General features: G+C 66.3%; 2 protein-coding genes across 2 annotated transcripts in view; both read left to right on the top strand.

The window, feature by feature from the left end:
* LOC128904794 (uncharacterized) overlaps positions 1-18,682 on the top strand; it is a 137,243-nt gene that overhangs the window by 81,452 nt on the left and 37,109 nt on the right. The gene's annotated exons all lie outside the window — the stretch shown is intronic.
* On the top strand, positions 14,525-18,628 carry AOC1 (amine oxidase copper containing 1). Its single transcript, XM_054189531.1, is given in 23 exon segments — positions 14,525-14,569; positions 14,571-14,702; positions 14,705-14,758; positions 14,760-14,936; positions 14,938-14,985; positions 14,987-15,062; positions 15,065-15,456; positions 15,459-15,605; positions 15,607-15,627; positions 15,629-15,697; positions 15,699-15,818; positions 15,821-15,863; positions 15,866-15,912; positions 15,914-16,105; positions 17,071-17,112; positions 17,114-17,134; positions 17,136-17,210; positions 17,212-17,314; positions 17,317-17,362; positions 17,933-17,984; positions 17,986-18,066; positions 18,224-18,274; positions 18,276-18,628. Coding segments are annotated over 23 exon segments (2,265 nt in total). The 3' UTR covers positions 18,507-18,628.

Here is an 18,682-nt window from a genome sequence, read left to right as displayed (position 1 = left end):
CTGCGAGCGGCGCTGGAAGGGCCGGGGGAGGTTAGGACAGCGAAGAGGGTCCGTCATCCTCTCCTCAGTCCCCTCGAGGACACGGATTTCGGGGTCTACGCTTCCCTAGCGCTACAAATGACAGGGATGACTTCGCCGTGAACCCAGCGCGGAAGGAGAAGGCGAGGCCGGACGCGGCTCGCCCTGGTCGGCGTGGAGCGGGGTCTCCGGGCGGCCGGTTTGCAGAGCCTTTGTCACCCAGAAGGACCCGCAGGCTCTCGCTGGTGACGGGGTCGAGGGCTGGAAAGGACATTTCGTCCGATTTTCTGATTTGGTGAAGAAACGGACTGTCACCAGGTGAACCGGGAGAAATCCGTCTCCGGGAGGTCGGCGGGACAGGGCCGTGATGCCACCGAGCTCAGGGAGGAGCTGGAGCTGCTCGGCTCTGCCAGGGCCTCGGGTGGAGACGCTCCCGTTTGCTCCGAGACAGCAGCCGACGCGCAGACCCCCTCCAGCGCAGACCCCCTCCAGCGCAGACCCTCGCCTCGGCACGCCGGCGCGCGTCCCCGCGGATCACGCTTCTCCCCCAGGCAGCCGCGACAGGCAGAGGCACCGCCGTCCCTACCCCGGCCGCGGTACAAAGCAACTGCCCTTACACACACACACACACACAAATAAATTAAAATCAGTGAAACAACCCCGAAGGGAAGCAAACACGGACAGTGACGTGTCAGTTCGTAAACAGTCCCCGCGCTCCACCGTGAGCTTTGCCGGGCAGCAGCCCCCCCGTTCGCCAGGGACACTGCACAGCCCTGCGACACCAGCGCGGACAGGGAGAGGAGCTGCTCCGGGGGCTCAGGGTGCCCTTCCCGCAGCGACATTCCAGCTTTCCCGAAGAAAATCCAGTTACCAAAGCAGCCGGTGCCCAGGGATGCTGGAAGCACCGACACTGTTTCTCCCTGGCACCCACCTCACCCCAGGAACAACATCCACTAGGACTTCCCTGTGCAGAACTCTCCCAGTCTTTGAGGAAAAATACCCCAAACAACAAAATTTTAAAAAAATTTCATGACAAATGGCCCCCCATTCGCATTATTTCGGCATTGCCGGGGTTAATCATAGAATCACGGGATGGTTTGGGTGGGGAAGGGACCTCAAAGCCCCCCCAGCGCCACCCCCTGCCCCGGGCAGGGACACCTCCCACCAGCCCAGGTTGCTCCAAGCCCCGGCCAACCTGGCCTTGAACCCCTCCAGGGATGGGGCAGCCACAGCTTCTCTGGGCAGCCTGGGCCAGGGGCTCACCCCCCTCACAGCCAACAATTTCTGCCTCACATCTCATCTCAGTCTCCCCTCTGTCAGTGGAAAACCCTTCCCCCTCGTCCCATGGCTCCCCTCCCTGCTCCAGAGTCCCTCCCCAGCTTTCCTGGAGCCCCTTGAGGGCCTGGAAGGGGCTGGAAGGTCTCCCCGGAGCCTTCTCTTCTCCAGGCTGAACCCCCCCAGCTCTCCCAGCCTGTCCCCACAGCAGAGGGGCTCCAGCCCTCCCAGCATCTCCGGGGCCTCCCCTGGAGCAGAGCCCCTGCGAGGTCTCCTCCTCCCCGTGCTCCCACAGCCGGGAGGCAGCACCTCCGTCGCCGTGACAGGGGACAACGCTCGGTGGGACTGGCTGTGGCTGTAAGCAAGACACAGGGGGTGGCAAAGCCTGCGGTGCCCAGTCCCTCTTCTCGGGATGGGGAAAGGCACGTCTCACACGGGGACCTGAGCTCTGAGCCGCTTCACGCCGGGTACGAGAGCAGAAAGAGAGGAGGACGGTGTCGCAGCCAGCAACAAAAATAGATCAACTGAATGAAAAACTGCTCAGTTGTTTCAAAACTCTTTGTGGGCTATTTTTAGCCAAAGACCACATTTCCCTGCCACCCACACTGACGGGATCTCAATTAACCTTTGTGTAATTAGCTTTCCCCAGCAGACGAGCTGTCATTCCATGAACACCAATACGGGAATAAAGGGCCCACCTCGGAGGGACGCCGCCGAGCACCGCATCCACGGATGCGTCACCTCCTCCTGCTCGGGAGCGCGGTGGAGACGCCGCAGCTCGTCACGGCGCCGGCAAAGCGGCGAGATCCCGGTGCGTCGGCCGAGAGCTGATGCACAAGGACACCTCGTCAGGCAGAAGGGCTGACTCCGGAGGATGCAAAGTCCGGAAGAAAAAACACCCCAGACTCGGACAGTTTGAAGGAAGTAGCTCTTGACTACTCATAGAATCACAAAATCACAGAAGCACAGAATCGCCCGGGCTGGAGGGGACCTTTCAGATCATCGAGTCCAACCATCACCCCAACGCTGACAAAACCCACCACTACCCCACGTCCCTCAGCACCGCGTCGGCCCGGCTTTTAAATGCCCCCAGGGACGGCGACTCCCCCACCGCCCTGGGCAGCCTCTTCCAACGCTTGACAGCCCTTTCCAGGAAGAAATGTTTCCCAGTTTCCATCCTAAACCTCCCCTGGCACAACTGGAGGCCGTTTCCCCTTGTCCCATGGCCTGTTCCTTGGGAGAAGAGACCACCCCCCCTGGCTACCCCCTCCTTTCAGGTAGGTAGTTGCTCAGTCACGCTCAGAGAAGACCCTAAAAAGACACAGTGACCACAACCCTCGGTGCCACAGGGGCAGAGGGTTAGGAAGGTTCAATCTCCATCTCACGTCACAGAATCCCAGACTGGCCGGGGTCGGAAGGGCCCTCTGGAGCCCATCCCGTCCCACCCCCGGCCAGAGCAGGGTCACCCACAGCAGGTGGCACAGGAACGCGTCCAGGGGGGGTTGGGATGTCTCCAGAGACGGAGACTCCCCCACCTCTCTGGGCAGCCTGTGCCAGGGCTCTGCCACCCTCAGGGGAAAGAAGTTCCTCCTCGTGTTGAGGTGGAACTTCCCATGGCCAAGTTTGTGCCCGTTACCCCTTGTCCTGTCCCCGGGCACCACTGAGAAGAGCCTGGCCCCATCCTCCTGACACCCCCCCTTTCAGTATTTATCAGCATTGATAAGATCCCCCTCAGCCGTCTTTTTTCCAGCCTGAAGAGCCCCAAATCCCTCAGCCTTTCTCCATGAGAGGTGTTCCAGCCCCTCAGCATCTCGGTGGCCCTTTGCTGTCCCCTCTCCAGCAGTTCCCTGTCCCTCTTGAACCGGGGAGCCCAGAACTGGACCCAGTGCTCCAGACGCGGCCTCCCCAGGGCAGAGCAGAGGGGGAGGATGACCTCCCTCCACCTGCTGGCCACAGTCCACACAAAGAAACTTCCCTCTGGAATTCCTGACGGAGCCTCCCCAGCCGTAAGCGTTCCTTTACCCAAACGGCGTGGGCAAAGCTAAGGGCAGGCTCTGCCCAAGGCGAAGGCGGCGTCCCCTGGGATCTGCAGGGAGAAAGGGGCAGGTTTAGCAGCGTCCGCGCCCAAGGGTTGAGCGGGGTCGATCCCGCCGTGGGGACGAGGGTCTGTGCCGTGCAACAGAGGAGCCGTGGGTGCACCCGAGACGCTACAGCCTGGGGCAGCCGACACGGGGAAAGCTGGACTTGCGGGGAGGGGAAGGCTGGGCTTTTAAAACCACTTATCCTGTTTTCTCCAGCGGCGCTCGGGTGATTTAGTAGCTGCCCTTCCCCGAAGCAGCCCTCTGCGCCTTAAAAGGAAACATCCCTTCAGCGAAACACAGAATCCGGGCCCCAAAAAGAAGCATAAACTCATAAAAGGCCTGAGTAATGGAAGATTTTTCTCTTCAAAGAAAGAAACAGCTGGCGGAAGAGATGAGGGAGTTTACAGGGCCATTGTGTGTTTTGTTATTCTTTTGATTACAAGGTTTTTGACAGCAGTTACGGAACAGGCAGGAAAAAAAAAAAACAACCCTGCATCTGGTGTGAAAGCACCAGCTGGAGCGATTCAAACCCTCCTGCGAAGGGGGAGAGCTGAGACCCGCAGCAACCGCCGAGGGATGGGCTCCAACGGGCGGCGTTGAAGGAGACGGTAAAGCTCAGCTTCACGCCTCCGCGCTTTAAAAGCGCCTGGTGCACACGGCGAGGCGGCGAAGGCAAAGGAAAATCAACCCTGTTTCACAGGGAGCAGGAGCGAAGCGCAGCCCCTCGGGTCGAAAGAGGATCGGGATAAAGGGATGGTTTGGGACCAAGAGACGTTGGGTGAGACAGGGCAAATAACCCCGTTTCTGCTCGGCGGTTCCCAGGAGGCTGCTTTAATTTCGAAGGGGGGTGACAGCAAACAAGTTTTTTCTCCTAAACAAGGACGAGGTCTTCCACTACGAAAAACCGGGACAAAAGGTCTCACAAGAAACACAGCAGAGCTGTGGAAACACGTTTGAAGCTTTCCAGACACGTCCAGTCCCTTCGTATTTGCTTTTCACAAGTTGCAGCACAACCCAGCCCCTTCGTAACTGAAATCTTCAAAACACATTCCTTCCCCTCCAGCCTGCTCCGACGGCGGCCCTGGCCCCTGGCCGCCATGGCCAAGGGAATGCCGGACAACGGCTCAAGGCCAGCCCTGCAGAGGTTTGTTTTGAAATGCCAGCCCTGCTGAATTCCCCTGCTCTGCGGGGATGGCACTCGCCCCTGACTCACCGGGGAGAGGCCCCAGGGGCAGCCGGCTGACGCGAAACCGGTCTCCGGAGACATCCACCAGCGCTTTCTTGGCAGGGAGACCTCCCAGGAGGGAAGAGGGTGGCACCCGCATTGCCAGGAAGCCACACGGCACACCACTTCTCCGGTTTCTCGCGTTGTCGGAAACGCTGAGGAAACGTACGACTGTTCCCTGCCCCATCGGAACGGGTGAGCAGCCGCCGGGGCACGTCCAGGAGATGGGTCAGGGGCATGGGAGGAGGTCAAAAAACCAACGCGGATGTCAGGAGTCAGCCGAGGCAGAGGGAGAACAGGAGGGAACGTCCCTGCACCGCCGTTTCGCTCCGTGCTCGCCCAATCCTTCAGCAGGGCAAGCACTCCTGGGCCCCTTCTCCCAAAGGGGACCGGCTGGAACAGCCTCCACGCGAGGAACAGCTGGCTGGGAGGCTTCCGCTTCGGGGAAGGAGTCGTCAGGAAGGCGATGGAGCTCTGCTAAGTCACAAGCGGCTGGAGAGGGCGCAGGAAGATCGCCTGCCTCTGCACCGTCTCTCCAGCACAGGACCGGGGGCCACCAGAGGCAAGCAGGACCCCATCGCAAAGCTCAGGGTCCAGAGGAGAGCGATGCGTTCGGGGGCGAGAACCTCACTGCAGGCTAATAACGGCGCAGAAGCGAGTATCTGTGAGTAAACCTCACCTCTCCGAAAGCCAGAGGGACGTCCAAGGCACCTCCAGCAACGCTGCGAGCAGCCGCTTGTGCAGAGTGTTTTGGTACCTCCGGCCTCCGCCTTTAGAAGGGACGGCCTTCCAGAGGCTGCGGAGCTGCTGCCGCTCCTCCAGAGAACCAGCTTATCCCAAAGGCCAGGTCTGTCTCGGGCTCCAGCACAGGGAGGATCTCTCCAGTTCTTGCCACCACCAGACAATATATCCTCTATGAACAGGAAGCTTTTCAGATTGTCTCCTTAAAAAAAACCAAAAACCAGAATCATAGAACCATAGGGTTGGCAGGGCCCTCTGGAGCCCATCCCGTCCCACCCCCGGCCAGAGCAGGGTCACCCACAGCAGGTGGCACAGGGACGCGTCCAGGCGGGGTTGGGATGTCTCCAGAGACGGAGACTCCCCCACCTCTCTGGGCAGCCTGTGCCAGGTTTCTGCCACCCTCAGGGGAAAGAAGTTCCTCCTCGTGTTGAGGTGGAACTTCCCATGGTCAAGTTTGTGCCTGTTACCCCTTGTCCTGTCGCCGGGCACCACTGAGAAGAGCCTGGCCCCATCCTCCTGACACCCCCCCTTTTGAATGAATGAGAGATGTTTGCCTGGTTCACCCTCACGGTCGTGATAACGGCATCGCCGTGCTCTTCAGGGGCAGAAGTAACTCAGCTCGGCACGTGCCACAAGCGCTGAATTCTCTCATCCTTTCCCCGCTGGGACACACCGTAACAGCGCACGGAGAAGCTCCTGCGGGCGAGCGTTCTGGGATGTGTCTGGAAGGGATGCCCGCGCCCGCCGGGCCCGAAGGTGAGGGCGAACTGCTGAGGGACAGCATGGGAGCACGACGGGGGGGCTCAAGATACTCTTCCTACCCCCCCACTGCTGATCCAGGAGATGCTGAGTCACAGAATCGCCCGGGCTGGAGGGGACCTTTCAGATCATCGAGTCCAACCTTCAACCCAACGCTGACAAAACCCATCGCTACCCCACGTCCCTCGGCACCGCGTCGGCCCGGCTTTTAAATGCCCCCAGGGACGGCGACTCCCCCACTGCCCTGGGCAGCCTCTTCCAACGCTTGACAGCCCTTTCCGGGAAGAAATCTTTCCTCATCTCCATCCCAAACCTCCCCTGGCGCACTTGAAGCCGTTTCCTCTTGTCTCATCGCCTTTTCCTTGGGAGAAGAGCCCGACACCCCACACACACACCCACCCTCCTTTCGGGGACCCAGACGGCCCCACCGTGTGTCTGCTCGGACCGACGGTGTGCGCAGGCTCTGAACCGCGAACCCGCTGCGCTGTAACACACCATTTGCTGCTCTACGCAAATCCCCCCCCCCAGCCCGATTCCGAGCATAAAACCTGCAGGATGAGACACCCCCGGCCGCAGCCTCCCTGACCTCCGCAGGCCTGAGCGGCTCCACCGAGCTATCGGGTGTATCCGGCCACCTCAGCCGTTTCCTCAGTTCCCGTTTTCCTCCTGCCTCTCCTTTGGCAGAAGCAGGTTCCTCAGCGCCGCCAGCTCTGCCCCGGCGAGAGGAAGCACCTCCTCCGCTCTCCCACGGCCATTTGTCACCTGCCCCGCACTCTGCATGCGGCTGATAACTTAATCCGTTATGAAACATAAACACCCCCTCAGAAGTTTTGTTTCAAAGGCTCCTTTGATTCCAGACATCCTCGTGCGGTTTCCTTTTATAGAGACAGAGGAATTTTTCCTTTGAAACTAGAGCAGTTTTCCGAGCCCTCGGTGAGGCCGAGTCGATAACTCTGCAGGAGCTGCGATGGCAAACGCTCCCGTACTCCGGGAGCGCACCGGGGTCACACAGGGGATCACTGTTTCTGCATCTCAGGGCTTAAAATCCTGCCAAACACAGCTTTGACTCCGTATTACCAATAAAATGGCAAATGCGATGCTTTTCACAGCCAAGCAGGTTTAGGGTGAGCTTCTGTCGCTGCCCAGATGCGCCTCAACCTCCCACTGGGGAACGGTCACATCCCCAGTCAGCCCGACGCTCCGCATCCACGCCTGGCGAAACCGTTCTGCTTCTGAAAGCTCCTTGTGCCCTTCTGTGTCACCTGTGACAGCACCTGGCCTGCCCACCACCTCCCTTCGGGCCTGCTGGGGCTCTGGCTTTTGCAGAGGAGCTCTTACTCCTCCAAAACCATGAGCATCCCTGGACTCGCACAAAGTTTTCTTGAGAGACGCCCCCGACCTTCCTCAAGGCCGTGACTACAGCCATCCTACAAAGAGCCCCATAAAACTCTCCTGTATAGGCACAGAGTCACAGACTGGTTTGGGTGGGAAGGGACCTTAAAGATCATCCCGTTCCACCCCCCTGCCCTGGACAGGGACACCTCCCACCAGCCCAGGTTGCTCCAAGCCCCGTCCAACCTGGCCTTGAACCCCTCCAGGGATGGGGCAGCCACAGCTTCTCTGGGCACCCTGGGCCAGGGGCTCACCCCCCTCACAGCCAACAATTTCTGCCTCACATCTCATCTCAGTCTCCCCTCTGTCAGTGGAAAACCCTTCCCCCTCGTCCCATGGCTCCCCTCCCTGCTCCAGAGTCCCTCCCCAGCTTTCCTGGAGCCCCTTGAGGGACTGGAAGGGGCTGGAAGGTCTCCGCGGAGCCTTCTCTTCTCCAGGCTGAACCCCCCCAGCTCTCCCAGCCTGTCCCCACAGCAGAGGGGCTCCAGCCCTCCCAGCATCTCCGGGGCCTCCTCTGGCCCCGCTCCAACAGCTCCGTGTCTCTCCTGTGCTGAGGCCCCAGCGCTGGAGGCAGCACTGCAGGGGGGGTCTCACAGAGCGGAGCAGAGGGGCAGAATCCCCCCCTGGCCCTGCTGCCCACGCTGCTGGGGATGCAGCCCAGGCTGCTGGGGGGGTTCTGGGCTGCCAGCGCACGGTGCCGGCTCATGGCCAGTTCCCACCCCCAGCACCCCCAAGCCCTTCTCTCAGGGCTGCTCTCAAGCCATTCTCCACCCCGCCCCTATTTGTGCTTGGGATTGCCCCAACCCAGGTGCAGGACCCAGGTGCCCTTGGCTTTATTGAACTTCATGAGGTTCACATGGACCCACCTCTCCAGCCTGTCCAGGTCCCTCTGGGTGCCATCCCGTCCCTCCAGTGTGTTCGCTGCTCCTCACAGCTCGGTGTCGTCGGCAGTCTTGCTGAGGGCGCACTTGCTCCCGCTGTCCATGTTGCCAACGAAGATGTTAAACGTGGCCGGTCCCAGCAATAACAATGTGGTAACCGTGTTAATGGAGGACAGTGCACGGCCTCCGGGCCTCGGATTTGAAGCAGCTCCTCCCGAGGCTCCATCCAGGCGCGAGGAGGTTCCCGGGTCTAATTTATCTGCAGCTGGTTCCTCTGCTGCCATCATGCCCCGCTATGTACCCCTATGTAAAGCCACCCTCACCCCTCTCCCTGCCCTTGGCGGGGTCTCCGGGCCCAGCAAACGCCCCCGAGGCCTCGGCCCAGGCCCCGCTGGGCCTCGCCCGCATGGCAGGGCCCAGCCGCAGGGGCCAGGGCTGGCAGGGCCGGTACCGGCCGGGCTCCAGCCCCCGGGAACGGCACGGCCGGGCGGCGGGGGCTGCCGGGGAAGGGCGAGCGGCGGCCGGGCGCGGGGGTCACGGCAGCGGCCTGCGCCGGCGGTGCGCTCCTCCCGGCTAGGCCGCGTTGCCATGGCGACGGCGGCCTGGCACGGAGGTTGCTCTGGCGACGGCGGCGCGGGGGGGCGTGGCCTCGGGGGGTGCGGGAGGGCGGGGCTAAGGGAGGCGTTGCCATAGGAACAGGGCGGGGGGGGCGAGAGGCGTTGCCATGGAGACCGTGGGGTAGCCATGGGGCTTGGGGGGGTGTCAGGTACCCGTTGCCATGGTGGTGAGGGTAGGGGAGGTGTTGCCATAGGATGGGGGGGTAGGAAGAGGCGTTGTCATGGTGATGGGGGGGGGTCGGGGAGGCGTTGCCATGGTGACGGGGTGTAGCCATGAGGATGGGGGGGTCTGGGGCACGTTGCCATGGGGATGGGGGGGGTCACATACACGTTGCCATGGTGATGGGGGGGTTCACATACACGTTGCCATGGGGATGGGGGGGGTTTCACATACACGTTGCCATGGTGATTGGGGTAGGGAGAGGTGTTGCCATAGTGATGGAGGGGTCGTGGGGGAGTTGCCATGGGGATGGGTTGTAGCTGTGGGGATGGGGGGGGGTCAGGGACACGTTGCCATGGGGACAGGGTGATGGGGTGTGTCAGGGACCCGTTGCCATGGGAACTGGGGTGTAGCCATGGGTACCGGAGGGGTAGGGGATGCGTTGCCATGGGGACGGGTGTAGGAGGGACAGGCAGAGGCATCGCCTTGGGGTTGTACCTCCCCCATGTCCCCCCAGGGCCTTGGGGACCCCCCCGCCAGGCCATCCCCAACCCCCCTGGGGCAGGGTGACAGCAGAGGTGGGAAAATGAGGCAAATAGCCCCAAAATGCGCGGTGGCCCTGCAGGGCTGTGAGTCCCTGTGGTGTCCCATCTCCGGACACCCCCAGGACACCCCCAGAGCCCAGCGCAACCCCCCTCGGGGGACAGCTGAGCCCAGGAGGGGACACAGCGGGGACAGGCGGCCCCGAGTGACCCCAGGGGTGTTGCGTCCCGTGGGACGTCACGCCAGCGTACGAGTCCCGGGGGGAGCGGGAGACAGCGGGGGACATCGGGAGCGACGGCGTTCGTCTTCCCGAGTCACGCGCGACGGAGCCCGGCTGTCCGGGGGGTGCCGACCCCAGGGGGAGCAGGGAATGGCTCCTCTCACCTGTGGTTTATTTATTAAACCGTCTTTAGCTCAACCCATGAGGTTCTTTTTCTTCACTTTTGCCCTTCGATCAGGCTGGGAGAGCTGGGGGGGTTCAGCCTGGAGAAGAGAAGGCTCCGGGGAGACCTTCCAGCCCCTTCCAGTCCCTCAAGGGGCTCCAGGAAAGCTGGGGAGGGACTCTGGAGCAGGGAGGGGAGCCATGGGACGAGGGGGAAGGGTTTTCCACTGACAGAGGGGAGACTGAGATGAGATGTGAGGCAGAAATTGTTGGCTGTGAGGGGGGTGAGCCCCTGGCCCAGGTTGCCCAGAGAAGCTGTGGCTGCCCCATCCCTGGAGGGGTTCAAGGCCAGGTTGGACGGGGCTTGGAGCAGCCTGGGCTGGTGGGAGGTGTCCCTGCCCAGGGCAGGGGGTGGCACTGGGGGGGCTTTAAGGTCCCTTCCCACCCAAACCCCTCTGGGACTCTGTGACCCTCTCCCCCATCCCACCGTGGGGGGGTGAGCGAGGGGCCAGGGGGGTTCTCGCTGCCGGATGGGGTGAAACCCACCCGCAGCCCCCATTGCCGCCGGAGACCCCCCCCGGGGAGGGCAGGATGGGCACGATGTGGCACCGTGGTGACCCGTCACCCCCCCCCGCGGTGCCGGCTGACCGGCCTCTCTTCGCAACGGATTATCGCGGCGTGACGGATTATCGCGGCGTGACGGATTATCGCGGCGTGACGGCTGTCCCGGCTGAGCCGCGGGGCTTTAGGGCCATAATCCCGGCACGGCCACCGCGGAAAACCCCGCGGCAGCTCCTCTGCCGAACCGCTGCGTTTCCTGACACCCCACACCCCCCCCGGCACCCCCTCCCCGGGCACCCGGCCAAATCCCTGCGGCTCTCCCCACCCCGGGGGGGCTGCTCCGGGATGGGTCCCCCCCGACGGCAGACCCGCGGGGGCCAGCGGGGAGGGACGTGGCCACCAACAGCCCCCGGGGGCTGCCGCCGGCTCGCCCAGAGTAGAGGGATTTCCGAGTCTCCGGTGCGGCCCAGGTTCATGAGCCCGGGATGGGAGATCCCGGGGGGCCAAGGAGGAGGATGGCGGCGGGGGGGGGGTCCCCTCCGAGCTGGATCCCGGTTGATCCCACGGGTCTCCCCTCGTTGCCCAGCGGCGACGTCCCACGCGTGGCTCCATCTCCACCGAGCCCCATCAGCCCACCGAGGCCAAGCTGCCCGGCTCCGAGCATCACCCTCCTCCCCCTCATCATCATCCCCCTCATCATCATCCCCCTCATCATCATCCTCTTCATCCCCCTCATCATCATCCCCCTCATCATCATCCTCCTCATCCCCCTCATCCTCCTCCTCCTTATCTTCCTCATCCTCGTCCTCCTCCTCATCCTCCTCATCCTCCTCATCCTCCTCATCCTCATCCTCCTCCTCATCCTCCTCCTCATCATCCTCCTCATCCCCCTCATCCTCCTCCTCCTTATCTTCCTCATCCTCATCCTCCTCCTCATCCTCCTCATCCTCATCTTCCTCATCCTCGTCCTCCTCCTCATCCTCTTCATCATCATCTTCCTCATCCTCATCATCCTCCTCATCATCATCATCCTCCTCATCCTCCTCCTCATCATCCTCCTCATCCTCCTCATCATCCTCCTCATCCTCCTCCTCCTCATCCTCCTCATCCTCATCCTCCTCCTCCTCATCCTCCTCATCCACACCCTTCTCCTCCTCCTTCTCCTCCTCATCCTCCTCATCCTCATCCTCCTCATCCTCATCCTCCTCATCTTCCTCCTCATCCTCATCCTCCTCCTCCTCCACACCCTCCTCCTCCTCCTCCCCCCCCGCCTCCCCCCCCGCGGACGCTGCTCAGCTGCAGGGTTCGGTTCCGCAGCCCTGGTTCACCCCCCCCCATCCAGCGCAGGCGGTTTCTTGGCTTTTTCCCTGTAATTCTGCCCCGGGGGGGGGGGGGGGCGGGGGGGGGGAAGGGGAGGGCAGAGGGGCGGGGGCAGCGCCCCGGAGCCCCCTCGCTGGGGACGGCGGGTGCGAGGTGTCACCGCGTCCCACCCGGCTCCGTGCCCACGGGCAAAGCGTGTCCCGGCGGGATCGGGCCCCACGGAGATGCCCCCGGGGGGGGGAGGGGGGGCGAGGGGGGGGCAAAATCGTGCCACGGTGGCTGCGGGGCCGGAGGGGGCCGGTGGTCGCCTCCCCCCGCTCCGTCACACCTCCGGGTTTTCCCTTTTCCCCCCGTTTTTTCACCCAAACCTCGTGGTCCGGGGGCAGGGATGTGACAATCCCCCCCCGAGCAAAGAGGGACCCCCCCCCCCGCCAGGCACCCGCCTTGCCCCCGGGAAACTGGCGACCCCCACCCGGGGCTGGGGGTCCAGCGAGACCCCCACCCCCCCCCCCCACCCCCCGGAGAGCCCCCCCACCCCTATAACGCACCCCCCCCCCCCCCGCAGAACCTCCACTACAGCAAAGCCGCCCCCCCCCGAGAACCCCCACCCCTTGAAAGCACCCACCCCCCTGCAGACCCCCCCCCTTCTACGGAGCACACTCCCCCCCCCCCCGGAAAACCCCCCACCCCTCTTCCCCCCCCCAGAACCCCCCCACCCCTGTAAAGCCCCCACCCCGGCAGAGCACCCACCCCCCTCTTTGCACCCACCTCTGCAGAGCCCCTCCCACCCCAGAAACCCCCCCCGCAGACCCCCCCCCTTTAAAGCACCCACCCCTCTTCCCCCCCCACTACAGACACCCCCCCCCCCAGCAGAGCCCCCCCACTTTAAACCACCCACCCCTCTTCCCCCCCCCCCCCGCAGGACCCCCACCTATTCAGAGCCCCCCCACCTTTAAAGCACCCACCCCTCTTCCCCCCCCCGCAGGACCCCCACCTGTGTAGAGCCCCCCCCCCGCGTAAACCACCCACCCCTCTTCCCCCCCCCCAGCAGAGCCCCCCATTTAAACCACCCCCCCACCCCTCTCCCCCCGCCCCCAGCAGCCCCCGCCCCCCCCCGCAGCCCCCCCCCCATAAACCCCCGACCCCCGCAAATCCCCCCCCCCTTGCACCCACCCCAGCAGAACCCCCCCCCATCCCTTCCCCCCCCCGTGTTCACCCCCGGGGGACAGAGTGTCCCCAGCGCGGGGGGGGGGAGGGTGGTGACAGCGTGACGGGGCAGTGTCTCGGGGGGGGGGGGGGGACCACACACGACACCACCCCCCCCCCCCCCCGACCCCGCTAATCATTAACCCACCCCGGGACACGCTGCTGGAGCCGGGGGGGGGGACGACACACCCCCCCCTCCCCCCCCCCCGGACAGCCCCCCAAAACCCCCCCCCCCCCAGGCTGTTTCCCACGCAGGACAGGGATGCGGTGGTCCACGGCGGGGGGGGGGGGGGGGGGGGATGCTGAGCTGTTTTGGGGGAGGGGGGGGTGTTGCCGGAGGCGCTCCCCCCGCCCCCCCCCCACCCCCCCACCCCGCAACCCCCCCCCCCGTCCGTTTCTCGCGTGTCCGTGGTCTCGCGTGGGTTCGTTCTCGCGCTTATCTCGCCTCGTCCCTGGAGTTTGATCGCAGCCGGCGGGGGGGGGGGGGCCTGAGGGGGGGAACGACCGGGCGGCCACGGGGACGGACAACCCCCCCCCACCCCCCCCCCACCCCCCCGCCGCCCCGGGTGTTGATTAACCCGCGGGGGGTGGCGGCGGGGAGGGGGGGGGGGGGGGGACGGACACAGGCTGTCGCGGTGCGTGGGTCGCAGCCCCCCCCCCCGGGGGGGGTGTGTGTGTTGTGTCGGGGGGGGGAGCGGAGAGCAGGCAGGAGCGGGCGTAGGCAGGTGAGTGGGGGGGGGGATTTTGGGGGGGGGGAGGTGGTGGGGACATCGCCGGGGGGGGGGTGGGGTGGGGGGGGGGTCCCTGGTTTGGCCGCCCCATTGGGGTGCTCGGCTGTGGGTCGGGGTCGCCGTGGGTGCCCCCCCCCCCGCCACCACGCTGGGTGGGGGGGTGCGGGGGGGGGGGTGGGGGGTGTTGCATCCCGGGTGTTCGTGTGCGTCGTCCCACCCCCCCCACCCCCCCCCCCACGGTTTCTCTCCCGTTACCGGGCGCCGGAGGAGCCCCCCAGGGTCGGGCCGGCAGCGGGGGACCCCTCAAATTGGGGGGAGGCAGGGGGGGGCCTGTGGCCACGGCTGGACCCCCACCGGCCCCCACGGCTCCCTCCATGGCGGGGGGGGCTGGGTGCTGCCATGGGTGCCCAGCGCCCGACGGGCGTCCACGCTCCCCCCAGGTGGCACGGTGGCCGCGCCGTTGTCACCCCGCGGTGGCCGCGCCACCTTTAACCGGGGGTGTAAGGGCCGTTATGGGGGGGTGGGGGGTGTGGTGTGGGGGGGGGGGGTTGTGCCAGGCGGTTTGCCGTCGCCACGTCGGGCACAGGGGACGCGTCCCCCGACGTCTCCCTCCGTCCCCAGGTCCCCCGAGGATGCGGCTGCTCGGGCTCGCCGGGCTGCTGGCCCTGCTGGCCACAGCGGGCCGGCTCCGGCCCCACCGCCTCGCCCGCCGAGGCGGCTGCCATCTTCGCCGACCTGTCGCCGGCGGAGCTGCGCGCCGTCAGGGCCTTCCTCATGAGCCGCCCGGAGCTGGGGCTGTCCCCGAGCCGGGGGGGGGCCCCTGGCCAAAAAACACCCTCTTCCTGGTGGAGCTGCTGCCCCCCCGCGAAGGAGCTGGCCCTGGGCTACCTGGACCGGGGCGGCCCCCGGCCCCGCCGCCAGGCGCGTGCCGTCGTCTTCTTCGGGGCCCAAGCGGAGGCCCAACGTCACCGAATTCGCCGTGGGGACCCCTGCCCCGGCCCCAGCTCCTACCGGCCGCTGCGGTTCAAAGGCGGCCGCGCCGTGGCCCTTCGCCGCCCGGCCCATGACGCAGCTGGAGTACGAGCTGCTGCACCCGCGCGCTGGCCGAGGCCACCGCCCCGCTCTACCGCCTGCTGCGCGACGCCACCGGCTTCTGGTTCCACAACTGCTCGGCCGCTGCCTGACCTTCTCCGACATCGCCCCGCGGGGGCTGGCCCCCGGCGAGCGCCGCAGCTGGCTGGTGCTGCAGCGCTTCGTGGAGGGCTTCTTCCTCCACCCGGTGGGGCTGGAGGTGCTGGTGGACCACCAGGACCCCGACCCGCGGCGCTGGGCCGTGCGGCAGCTCTGGTACAACGGGCGGTACTTCTCCACCCCCCAGGAGTTGGCCGATGCCCTACGAGCGGGGGACGCTGGCGGTGGGCCCGCCTGGAAGACCCCCCGTCCCCGGCAGCTCTTCTCCAGCTACGAGCCCCGTGGGCGCTTCGTCACCGGCACCCCCACCGAGGTGCACGGGGCCAAGGTGTGCGAGCCCCAGGGCCGGCGGTACCGGCTGCGGGGGCAACCGTCCTGGAGTACGGGGGCTGGAGCCTGGCCTTCCGCCTGCGCTCCTCCGCCGGCCTCCAGCTCTTCGACCTGCGCTTCAACGGCGAGCGCCTGGCCTACGAGGTGAGCGTGCAGGAGGCCGTCGCCTTCTACGGCGGCCACACGCCGGCCCGCCATGCAGACCAAGTACATGGGACGCCGGCTGGGGCATGGGCTCCGTCACCTACGAGCTGGCCCGTGGCATCGACTGCCCGGAGGTGGCCCACCTACCTGGACGCCCACCACTTCTACGACGCCGACGGGCCCGTGCGCTTCTCCAACGCCATCTGCGTCTTCGAGCTGCCCACCGGCGTCCCGCTGCGCCGCCACTTCGACAGCGACTTTCCAGGGGGGGTTTCCACTTCTACGCCGGCCTGGAGGGGGCACGCGCTGGTCCCTGCGCACCACCTCCACCGTCTACAACTACGACTACATCTGGGGACTTCCTCCTCTACCCCAACGGCGTGATGGAGGCCAAGGTCCACGCCACCGGCTTCATCCACGCCACCTTCTACACGCCACAGGGCCGGCGCTACGGCAGCCGCGTCCACAGCCACGTCCTGGGCAACCTCCACACCCACCTGGTCCACTACAAGGTGGACCTGGACATCGCAGGTGCTGCCCCCCGCCGGGTCCCCCCTCCTCCGGGGAGGGCGCGGGGAGGTGGGACCGGACCCCACGTGGCGTTCCAGGGCTTGGGACCCTCCTCCCCGCGGGAGCGTTGCCGTCTGGGCACCACCCGGACCCTCTGAATGATCCCCCTCCCATGGTGGCATCTCTGGGGGGTCCCAGCCCTGTGCCGTCGGCGGGGATGCTGTTGGTGGGGTGGCGCCAGTGGGACGCGGTCGGTGCGATGACGTTGGTGGGATGTTGTCGGTGGGATGCCAGTGGTGGGATGTTGTCGGTGGGATGCCACCGGTGGGGATACCATTGGTGGGACACTGTTGGTGGGATGTTGTTCAGTGGGATGCCACCAGTGGGATGTTTGTTGGTGGGACGCCACCGGTGGGGACGCTGTCGGTGGGGATGGCCATCAGTGGGACGCCGTCGGTGCGATGCCGTCGGTGGGATGGCGCCGGTGGGATGCCACCAGTGGGACACTTGGTGGGATGCCGTCGGTGGGATGCTGCTAGTGGAATGCCACTGGTGGGATGCCACCGGTGGGATGTTGTCGGTGGGATGTTGTCGATGGGATGCCACCGGTGGGATACCATTGGTGGGGACACTGTTGGTGGGAAGTTGTCAGTGGGATGCCACCAGTGGGATGTTGTTGGTGGGGACGCCACCGGTGGGACGCTGTCGGTGGGATGCCATCAGTGGGACGCCGTCGGTGCGATGCCGTCGGTGGGATGGCGCCGGGTGGGATGCCACCAGTGGGACACTTGGTGGGATTGCCGTCGGTGGGGATGCTGCTAGTGGAATGCCACTGGTGGGATGCCCACCGGTGGGATGTTGTCGGTGGGATGTTGTCGATGGGATGCCCACCGGTGGGATACCGTTGGTGGGACACTGTCGGTGGGGACGCTGTCGGTGGGATGCCATTGGTGGGATTGCTGCCGATGCACCCCGCCGCCACTCGCGGCCCCTCTGCTTGCAGGCAACCGGCAACAGCTTCGAGACGATGGACGTGCGCTTCGAGAAACATCTCCAACCCCTGGAGCCCCCGGCGCCCGCGTGGTTCAGCCCCGGCTGCACCGCCAGCCGCGCCACAGCGAGCGCCAGGCTGCCTTCCCCCTTCGGCCGCCCGCTGCCGCGCTACCTGCTCTTCTACAACCCGCACCGCCGCAACCGCTGGGGCCACCCGCGCAGCTACCGCATCCAGCACCGCTCCCACGCCGGGCCGTGCTGCCGCGCGGCTGGCAGGAGGAGAAGGGCGTCTCCTGGGGCAGGTGTGTGGGGGGGGGGGGGGGGGGCGTGTGTCCCCCCCCCAGCAGCGGGACACGGATCCCGACAGCCCCGGTGGGGCTCCGGCACAGCCGGCACCCCGCTCTCCCTGTGCCGAGTGTCGCCGTGGTCCCCGGCGCGGGGACCTTCTGCTGGTGGACCCTCGGCTCCTTGTGCCCCCCACCCCGCAGCCCCGCTGTCACAGCCGGGAGAGACCCCCCCCCCATGGCACCCCGGAGCGGGCAGTGGCCACCGGGGGTCCCGGCTGAGGGGGATGACGACCCCCCCTCCCCGGCACGGCACAGCGGGGACACGGCCAGTGGCTTCATCACCACGGGCCACTGCACCGAACCCCCCCCCCGGAGGTGGGGACCCCCCCCCCCCGGGACCCCCCACTTCCCACCAGGCCCCGTGTCCCCCCCGCGGAGCCGGGGCGGGGGTGGGAGATGAGGTGTGTGTCCCCCCACGGCACCCAGCCAGGTGGGTCTGCTCGCTGCAACCCCAACCCCCCCCCCGCCGCCCCCGCCACGCCGTGGGCCCTGATCCTGCCCCCCCCCCCGCCCCATCCCTCGCAGGTACCACCTGGCCGTGACGCGGCGGCACGAGAACGAGCCCAGCAGCAGCAGCAATCTACGCCCAGAACGACCCCTGGCAGCCCCTGGTGAGCTTCGAGGGCTTCATCCGCAACAACGAGACCATCGAGGACCAGGTGACGACCCGGGGGGGGGACACACACACACGGCGGCAGCCCGGGGGGCCGGCGGGACCATCCCGTTGCTGGTGGCGGCGTGGCGGGGGGGGTGGGGGGGGTCGCGCCGTGGCCCCCCGGCGCCCCCGCCGACGGCCGCCGTCCCCCCCGCGCGCAGGACCTGGTGGCCTGGGTGACCGTGGGCTTCCTGCACGTGCCGCACGCCGAGGGACGTCCCCAACACGGCCACCCCCGGCAACGCCGTCGGCTTCTTCCTGCGCCCCTTCAACTTCTTCGACGAGGACCCCTCGGTGGGCCTCCCGCGGCCCCCGTCATCGTGCGCCCGCTGGACCCCCCCCACCTTCTCCCGGCTGGAGATCCAGCGCTGGACGCCGGCCAGCCCCGGCCCCTGCGTGGCCCCGGGGCCCTTCGCCTACAATGGCACCTACCGACAGGAGTGACCGGCCACCGGGCCGGCGCGGACGCCGTGCCGCGGGGGACAGGGGTGGCCACGGCGGCAGCGAGCCGTGGGCCGTGCCGCGCCGCGTCCCGTCCCGGGCTCAGTAAAGGCGATGCCACCCCGATGCCACCCGCTCCGTCCCCGTCCTCTGCCCCGGCGCCGCCGCCGGCACCCGAG

Source organism: Rissa tridactyla, chromosome 2 (assembly GCF_028500815.1).
Source record: "Rissa tridactyla isolate bRisTri1 chromosome 2, bRisTri1.patW.cur.20221130, whole genome shotgun sequence".
NCBI classification, from domain to species: domain Eukaryota; kingdom Metazoa; phylum Chordata; class Aves; order Charadriiformes; family Laridae; genus Rissa; species Rissa tridactyla.
The sequence above is the reverse complement of the archived record's forward strand: the minus strand, read 5'-3'. Positions and strand labels throughout refer to the sequence as shown.